Here is a 9,935-nt window from a genome sequence, read left to right as displayed (position 1 = left end):
GGAACGTGGCTGTTTTGGCTCCAAGGTATTTGTAGTGCTGTAGTATCAGAGCCAGGATACAGCTGCCTTCTGACTAAGACATCATCCACTGAATAAGTGCTGTCCAATCCCTCAACGTCACCAGACATCTGTTTCCTGTTTTCATTCTTTCTTTCACTGTTATCATTTTATCCAAGTTACCCTTTCACCTGAAAACCATTTAGAAACCTACAGAAACCAGCGTGTGCACGCGTGTGTGTATCAAAGAAGTTGATTCAGAAAAGAACTTGCTGAGAGCAATTTGTTCATTTTAATACAAAGAGCAGAAATGGAAACAAACTTGCCTTCCCCCGTCTTCTCCTCCCCAAAATACACAATGATACATAAACACTTTTGTCTTCTGGTCTTCACTAATATGAGTAACTTCCTTCTTCACTTCCAGTTAAGTAGCTTTCCTGTTGAGTACCACCACCTCCACAAAATACAATTGTGAATTGATTCATAAAAACAGAAACATTATGGCACAAATAAGGGAAGGCAATAAATACTCTTCCCCCTCTCCAGCTCCTTCCCAAATGGAGGCAGTAGTAATATTGTTATTGTAAAGTTATTGTAACAACAAAAACTTGAAAAAAAAAAAGAAAAATAAAAAATTATTGCTTGTCATTTAAGGTTCCAAACCAACAATCATCAGGATGCAGAACAGGATACATCTAAAGTGAGAAAGTTATTTACTTCACATTCAAGTTAACACCAACTGTACTTTTTTTGGCACACAGTATTATTCCTAACGTGCCAAAAAAGTGTTCGACACCTAATAAAATACAAATGTTAATGCCACTAAACCAAAATTCCTGCTATTCATAGTCCAATTTTATATTGCTGTTGTTTTGCTATGTTTCACCTATACTTAAACCCCAGGTCAGGGGAACGACCACTACTGATAGCATTTAACACACATTAACAAGGAACAATAGAAGTTGAAGAGTAGGTTGTCAAAATTTAGTGACTTTTTATTTTTAATCTCTTGATTTCAGATTATTTAATCAGAATGAGAAGACTTCTTTTATTTTGTTCTGTGATTACAGAGGGTCACATTAATTGATAAGGCAGGTTGTTGAGTGAAGGAAAAATCTAGGCTGGTTGACAAACACCAACAAAAATTCATCCGCTTTATTTTATTTTCTGAAAGAAACAGAAGATTTTTTTCTTAAATCCTCCCCCATTGAGGTATACCAGCAAAATACAGATGTTACACAGGAGAAAGAGGTGATTCTAGCACACAGAGGACTTTTCCTACGACATGGGACAGTTTGGCAGCTACAGGAAACTCTAAGTAGCACTTCCAAAGGCACATCAAAATTGGAAAGTAAAATGACATCTCATGTTGTGTTCTCCTGAACTGTTTCCTGCATTCTTATAATAAAATTATAATTATTTTAAAGCCAAATTCAGCTCCCATTAAACCACATAATTATGAAGCAGCTCATTAACTTCCAAGGGGCCAGAGCACATTCTGATACATCATCTTGGTCTCCCCTTTTCATCCTTCTTTACTGTCTGGCTCACTGTCTCAAATGCCCAGTCCACACAATGCCCAGTGCTTCCACACAAAACCTACAATACTCTTGCATAGTAATAATGTAGTATTCTAGAGAGACTGATAAAACAAACCTTTGCTGAAAAATATTTTTCAAGACTTAATCAAATTGGTGTGATTAAAATGCTGTCTCCCATAAACACAATTTGCTCATAACTTTTCACAGCATTTAAATTAATTTGTCCATTGTCACACATGCAATCTGTGATCAAGCTGAAAATTGAATTCTGACCGTGTACTTTGTCCATCACATCCCCATCCTTCATAATCTGCTGTCACTGTCATCCATTGACTCTGGGTTCTGCTATGCATTTTTATTAATAAGATTACATTTGTGTCAGGACAAGTTTTAAATTCTGCCTAATAAAGGCCATTGAATTAAGACAGCTATCTTCCTCCCCAGTCCCAAATTTAGATAGAAAGTTATGTTGAACTGCACACTCTGTCTCAATTGCATATGAAGACATCAAAGAAAAATCAAGACCTCTCAAGCTTTAGTGCTATTGATGGCAATGGCAAAATCCAAAATATAGCTCTGGAATGGAAGAGGTTAATCTTTAGTACTTTTTTATTTCTGGTTCTTTTTACTTTTTCCCAACCAAAAATACCTCTTAGAGCTATTCAAGATACATTTTCTAGAACCTTTATCTAAAAATTTTATGCAATACTACTGTAAAACTAATTTTGGTTTTGTAGAGTCATGTTTCCGATTTTAAACTGAGAGAGGGAAATATAAACTAATTATTAGGTCAAATGACTCTTTGGAATTATCCTCTGAAACAAATGCAACACCGAAACCTTTTGTCTGAAAAAAAAAAAAAACAAACTGGCAAACCACTGGAAGAGAAAGTGCCCAGACCCACACTTTATGTCAGACTCCATATTGTTTTCAAATGTTAAGACTTCTGATACACTCTATTATGACAATAAAAAAGTTGAGAGCTACACCAGAAGATTACATGAAGAAAAAAATGTTTTTTCTAGTATAATAGGAGTCTTAAAACAAACAAACACACACCACTTCTACCCATTATTTCATACCCAGATGTTTCCTGTACACCTGCAATTGTGTCCAGTCCTGAATTCATGAGCTGTAGTATTTCAACAGATTCTCATCAGTTGGTTTCAGAATTTTCTTGTCTGCCAGGTTTACGATCCATCCTGGAGCAAGACCAAAAAATATCTGTCTAGGATCCTTGCGTGCACTTAACATCTTAAAGAGTTCATCCTTGGTTATGTCTGGTAAGACATAGCCATATTTCTTGGCAAGTTCCAGCCTGGCTTCTGCAACCTTGGATGGATCTGCCAGGTAGCCCCGATTCCTGGGATCTGTGTAGTAACGGACGAGGTCTTCAGGTGGGAGCATTCGCTTCGGGATGGGTTTGCCACGCAGGAAAAATACCACTGGCTTGATCAAAATTTCTGTGGGCAAACATGAGACAAGATTAGTGATTGCACTTCATAACACAGACTTAAAGACATTAAATTACATCTTCTTATTCTGTACTAAATTAGTTACTACACTCACATCAAAAAGGACCAAGGAAAAATTGAATCTCAAGAGTATTCTTGTTCAGAATGAGATAGTGGTTGGCAAGTTTCACTTAACCACACAAAAAAACTCTGTTTTAATTCCAGTCTGGACGAGTTGCTACTTCTAACACATTTACATTTCCCAACTACTACTTGGGAAAGATAACCACAACTGAACTTATTTAAATTATTATTTCCCAGTTTGAAGCAATGCATTTTGCATGGTTATTTACACAGTGTACCAACTAATGTCAAATTTGGTGCTTCTATGAGTATTTTAAATAAAGTATAGATGTCACATGCACCTATTTAGTCTTTTGTTAGGGATTATCTTCTCTTCCTCAAATTTTACTGATTTTGGAAAATTATATTCCAGAACCTTTTAACCTTATTATTTTTATTATTTTGTGGAACAAAAAAAAATCTCAGAACTTATATCACTCCAGGGTAACATATTTTGCACACTTAAAATGTCTATTCCTCTTCTCAGCCTCATTCACACATGAAAGCTGCGTTATTGTCAATAAAAACTGCATGAATGAATGTTAGGCAGGATGCAGCCTCAAGCAAAGCAAAGCCTCATTCTTCAGTGAAAGTGTTCTGAAAACAATAGCCATTTTAACTGGAATGATTCTGAGCTTCTGTAACTTACTTCCTCACTTTAAGTGGAAAAGTATTTTAAATTAAAAATATAAACATCCACAGTGTTTTTTTAATCTATTTTTTCCTGAGTTTTCTTAGTGCTATTAAACATGGGAAACTGAAGACAAAAATCCAGCAAAAGAGTATTTTTAGTTCCTCTATTTACAAAGCTATTCAGATTTCCTTCACTGGTTGATTGGTATACAATTACTAACACTGCAAGGGCTAAACAGGTGAATGGTTAAAAAGGGCAAAATTGAGGATGCATTATCATTCTTCATTGGGGGCTAGAACTAGATGATCTTTAAGGTCCCTCCCAACCCAAAGTATTCTATGATTCTATAAATATACATGTAACTGGTTTTGCAGCTTAGAAGTTGATGATTTTCTACTAAGAACTGTGTTTGAAAGTTTGATTTGGATCATTTAATCTTTGCACATCCAAAAATAAAAAAAAGGCAGAAATTAAAAGAAGTTCTCACCCAAGCTCCTTGGGTCATAGAACGATGTTGTTACTACGCCTCCATTTTTTTCTATGGCTGCAATTGCTAATTCAGATGCTCTCTGCACTTCAATATTTACCTTTGCTGCAAAAATATCAGCACCCTGTAAATTTCAACAGATATTACAGTAACATTAAAATGAGTATTTTAAGAAACACATTTATTCTTCTCTGAAAACTCATAAGGAACATTAAATCCTGCAAAAATATTATGAATTGTCTGTTCCATGCACAAAGTTAAGCAACCAAGTTGCTCTCAGTCACTTGGGCTGAATAAAAAAACCTTTCCATTTCCAAAACAGTCATACATTTTTTTCAGTACATTTCAGTTTTCTATTGTAAAATACTTCTTCAGCTTTTTGTTACTGCAAAAATCAGAGTTACTCCTTAAGTCTGATTTCTGCAGTCCCCTGGGTATGAAGAAATCCTCCAGAGTTATTTTTTTTGCTGACACACAGTGCCCTCTAGTGGATTTATGATCCACAAAAGTCCCACAGCAAACTAATTTGGAGAATCAAAGATGCTTCCAAACTATGGGAATGGCAACCTGAAAGGCTGAAGTACCAAGTGTGCTGTCTGCATACCTCCTCCACCAGCTGGACACCGTAATCCCTCTTGAGAGGCTGCACTGTCACACCCCTGGCGTTGGTGAGCTGAGTTAGGTCAATCGGCTGCGAGGGGTCGACTCTGCCCAAGTCAATCAGGTACTGCAGCCTCTGAAGACTCAGCGGTTGGTACTGACGTCTGAGGCTGGGGACAGAAAGACAAAAAAAACCCAAACAACCCAAATAAAAAACAATGAGAAATTTACCAAACTGAAGTTTTTATAGCAACTGGTCAACTGAGATATTCTGGTTTTTATCTACTCCTAAACCAAAAAACTACTAAGACATTACAGTGTCAACACTTCTTGGCAAACCAACAAGACTGTAAATAATGACCACTTTCAAAGTGAATCCACCTTGGGTGCTTCGCTGATAGACAAAAAAACCAAAGAACTCCTCCCATACAAACACAGTCAAAGACTACCAGCAAAATTTGTACATGTACAGCTTACATACAAGATTTTCTGATCCATTACCACTGTACCCAACATCTCAAAGTATTGAAAGGAATCTCCCTCAAAACACCATCAAGGAAGAGAAATATTGAGGAAATATGCACTAACCCACATTCCCCAAAGGGAGCTGGAATCTCTTGCCAACAGCCAATGCCTTCAGCAGAACCTGCTTTTGTTTTTTCTAAAGTTCTAACTTCACTTAGTACACCTGGTACAAACCAATCCCTAGCACAGTTTTCCAAAGCCAGAGTCTATTCCTGTCTATGCACACCACTTGTGCTGATACCCAAAACTTCCTCCTACAATCCATTTGATGGCTGCTATTGGAAGGCTCTGGGTGGCAGCTCACAAACTGGGAAGCAGCTGATCTCTGCTACTGGCAAGCCAGTACAAAGGACAAGGAACAAGAATTTGTGCTGTCACACAGCCCCTCACAGAGAAGGGCTCAAGAAGTGGAGGCAGAAGGAGGAGTGAGGTGAAGATAAACATTGTTCAGCCTGCTCCCTCCACCCCAACAGCGTCACTCCAGTGCACTTACAGTGCTCACCACAGGAACATTTACAGCAGCCTGACACTGAATTTTTGCAAACAACATTGAAACTACAGAGTACTTTTCTTCTGTTTCCACATGCTGTCAGATGTTGTTAGAAACAGCCAGATCCTAATAATTTCTTGTCACTGCAGAAGGCTGGAATTTTGCTGTTGGTCATTAATGAACTTTTGACCACTATTACCGTAAGAAGCTGAGTGTCTGCATTCTGCAGCATTTCCTTTGCAGGACTGTGGATTTACACTCTGCCCTCAGTTATTGAAAGTGCTTCTTGTTTACTCTTGTAATAATTTAGCAAACAGGAGGAAATAATAGTACCTGGAAATAGAATTTGAGTCACATCTCAAAACTATTAACATTCAGAGGAAACCCTTAAACTGGGACAAGTCTGTAAGTTCTACTGCATGCATTAAGAATGGAAATATAAAAGTGCTCAGCCATTTGATGAAGTGGTATCAGGAAATGGAACAGTAAATCAAGTCTAACAATTCACAAATACACATTAGTCTTTTCATCCTTGAACTGTTTGCTGAAGCAGACTTTTGTTATTACTGCCTGTAACAGCATTGTATGGACACAGAAGTTTGCAAGACCAGATCAAAAAGCAACAAAATGGTTGCTGCCCAGGTAACACAAATGCTATCAGATGAAATAAACCCAGCTTTCCAAAAAAATTTATTATTTTAATCATTTTTTTAAAATTATCAATATAAGTGAAGGAAATTTGGAAATACCTCTGACACACACCTCTCCAGGGAAGAACTGTGACTGGAGAAAAGACACGCTAGAAGAATAACCTCAAACATTAAAAAAGGTGGAATAAGGACATGACACAAACAGGTACAATGTGAAAAAAGGACAGAGGTATTAAACAAGGCAAAATGCCCAAGAAGAGAAATGGTGAAAGGTGATTTAACGCCTCATCCAGCAGTTTTGGTATTAAAGAGCTTGTTAGGATCCTAGATGTAACAGGCATGGCACAGACAGACACACACCACAGTGTCAGAGGCCTGAAAGAGTAGAACCAGGAAGAGAAGCAGAATTGTTTGGCTGGCAGCAGATCAGAGCTTCTGGTGAATACAGTGAGGAGACACAATAAAGCAAGGCTTGGATTACACCTCCATGTCCAGCATCCTCACTCCAGTCACTGGGACTGTTCCCATTCAGTTCACTGGGTTATGAAGCAAAAAGAAAAACAAGCAAGAATGAAGGAGTTTCAGAGGAGAAATGAAGGAGCTCCAGTTTCAGCTGGAAGAGGAAAGGTAGTCTGTTACACGTAAAGGATTATGAGGAGAAGCACGTAAATAAGCAGATGTGCAAAACAGGAAATAATTAATTAAAATAATAATCTCATAAGAAATGGGAGATTCTTCTGGTAAAGTAGCTAACAACCTGAGAGGAATTTGGGACGCTGAACTTTTTCAGTTAGGCCTGTATTGGCATCCTGAATTCTTGCTTCAGGGGAAAGATCAAGAAATGCAAACAATGATTAATTTCCAAGTACATGTTTAGACACTTACCTATGTCCCTCATTAAATCCATATTTTGGTATGGCCAAGTAAAATGGAGTCTGGCCACCCTCAAAGCCCAGTCGGGGCCGATTCCCTCTTTGCCTTTCTCCTTTGTGCCCTCGGCCACACTTCCGACCCCCGTACCTTCCACGGCCACGTCTTCTCTCCTTCAAAACAACCAATGGTACATTTAGAACACTACTGCAGAGACCAGTACCTACAAAACATTCGTTTCAGAGACATAAACAATTGAGGAAATGCTAATTCTTGAGGAAAAAATAAGTTATAGATATTTTCTAAGTGGAAAAATAGAAAAGCAGTTAATGTGATTTTTGCAGAGCACAGCTTTAGGCTGGCATCACAAATAGTCTGGGGACAAATCAGCTTCCTTTGGTGGCAGGGATGGTCGAGTCTGGCACAAAACTGCACTTGAATTCCATACTATTGAGGAGTTTTCAGCACTTTCAGGAGAGTGCTGCTGGCTGCTCCCTTCTCTGTTCCTATGGTTTCAGCCTTTGAACCTCATCTCCCTGTTCACTAATGTTCCCCCCAAACTACCAGAGTTTCTCCCTCGTTTCTTTTCGTAATTTCTCTACCCCTTTATAAGGACACAGCTCAGGGGTTTGTTTTCGAGAAATGAGAACAACAATGATAGCTGACATCACACTCCTTTTCTCTGTAGGCGTTCTACCCTTCCATTTCCAAACACATTACTCCATCCCATAAACACCTGGAGTGTGAAGCCTTTTACTGCTCCCCTCCAGCCCCAGCAATGCCCTGAGGTTCAGCCAGCACCACTCATCAGGCAGCTCTGTGGGCATGGGCACGCATCGGCCACAAGGCACGCAAAGGGCAAGCGGCGGGCCAGCACACACACACAAATACACACAGAGACACACATATATACACACACACACATACACACAGAGACACACACACACAGACACACGGCAGTGCCATCCGCTCCTCAGCCTCCCCACGGCTGCTCTGGCCATGCGGCTCTCCCGGCCGTGCCAGCACGATCTCTTCCTGACAGTCCAGGGGCAAACCACGACGGGGCGCGCCAGCTGCCGGGGCACAGTCCTGCCGCCCGGGCCCAGCCGGCGGGCCGCAGGCACTCACCCGCTTTTTGGCGCCGGGGTTGGGCCTTAGGTTGGCCAGGCTGACCCTGGGCAGCGAGCGCAGCAGCTCCAGGCCCCGGCTCACGCCGCTCCCGCTCATGGCCGCTCCCTGCCAAGGGCGCCCGCGGGGAGCGTGCCCGGCCGCGCCGCTTTACGGCAGCGCCGCAAACCGCGGCTGCCGCGCCTTCGCGGCGGTGTCGCGCAGGCGGGGCCGGCGGGCCCGGTGTCCTGGCGGTGCCGGAGCTCGGAATTCCAATGGTTGGGAACAGGGCGCTCCTGGCGTTTTGTCACTGCTGTTTTATTACTGAGACCTCAGCCGAGTGTCCCCAAGCCGAGTCTCTAAAACCATCAGGCATCTAAACGCGGCTGGCCTTGCTCAGCTGCCCCCCGTGCCGGTACTGGCGTGTCCATTGCGGGGGAGACTCCCGGGGCGTCACCCCAGGAGCAGCCATCGCCCACCAGTGGGATCGGGGAAAGAACTGGAAGGATAAAAGGTAGAAAACTCGTGGGTTAAGATAAAGACATTAATAGGGAAAGCAAAAGCTGCACATCCACGCAAAGCAAAAGAAGGGATTAATTCACTTTTTACCATGGGTAGGCAGGTGGTCAGCCATCTCCAGGAGAGCAGAGCCTCACCATGTGTAATGGGTACATGAGAAGACAAATACCATCACCCAAAACATCCCCCCTCCTTCTTCCCCCCACTTTATGTACTGAGCGTGATGCCATAAGGTCTGGAATGTCCCTTTGGTGATTGAGGTCACCTGTCCTGACTGTGTTTCCTCCCATACATTCCCAGTCTTCTCATGAGCATGGCAACGTGAAAAGCAGAGGAGGCCTTGGCTCTGTGTAAGCCCTGCTGAGCAATAGCAAAAACATCTCTATATTATCTTTCCTGTGTTAAGCACAAATCCAAATCTGAGCCCCTCACTGAACATTGGGAAGAAAATTACTGTAGTCAACACTGAGACAAAGACATTCCTAGTACTGCTGCAGTACTTGATCGCTGCTATTATTTCAGTCCTTTAACTTTAAATGTGCACCTAGTTTATGGAAAACCATACAGCCACGTCCATCAGTATATTGGTCTGGTGGGAAGGGTGTGTGCAGGCTCAGTGCGGTGAAGAACTGAATTGTAGAAGCTGACACTGTGGAATTACAGAGCAGAAAGGACAGCTCCCATTGTGAAAGCTGATACCCCTCAGTGCAATATCCTGCTTTCCATCCTGAAACTTCTGTTTGACAGTACCTTCTTCCATGTTCAATGTCTGCTTCAGACTGGAGAAGGGATCGGGCAGCAGCTCTGCCAGCACTGAGAATAAATGGAGGTAAAATGACAATCATGCGGCAGAAATCTGCGAGTTTCAGTATGAAATCTATGTAGCTTCTTACCCCCTTCAAAAAAACTAAGAAAAATTACGTTGTAACAATACACAA

The 9,935-nt window shown here is 41.2% G+C and overlaps 1 protein-coding gene across 1 annotated transcript; it reads right to left on the bottom strand.

The window, feature by feature from the left end:
* Window positions 1-1,137: 1,137 nt before the first annotated feature.
* MRPL15 (mitochondrial ribosomal protein L15) lies at window positions 1,138-9,769 on the bottom strand. Its single transcript, XM_058803784.1, has 6 exons — window positions 9,748-9,769; window positions 8,500-8,977; window positions 7,387-7,544; window positions 4,841-5,006; window positions 4,237-4,360; window positions 1,138-3,001 (listed from the first exon to the last, which is right to left on the bottom strand). Exons 2-6 carry the CDS (start codon window positions 8,596-8,598, stop codon window positions 2,664-2,666), a joined length of 885 nt encoding a protein of 294 aa, XP_058659767.1. The 5' UTR covers window positions 8,599-8,977; window positions 9,748-9,769; the 3' UTR covers window positions 1,138-2,663.
* Window positions 9,770-9,935: the final 166 nt, after the last annotated feature.

This window comes from Ammospiza caudacuta, chromosome 1 (genome assembly GCF_027887145.1).
Source record: "Ammospiza caudacuta isolate bAmmCau1 chromosome 1, bAmmCau1.pri, whole genome shotgun sequence".
Classification (NCBI taxonomy): domain Eukaryota; kingdom Metazoa; phylum Chordata; class Aves; order Passeriformes; family Passerellidae; genus Ammospiza; species Ammospiza caudacuta.
This window is presented reverse-complemented; position numbering and strand designations above follow the sequence as displayed.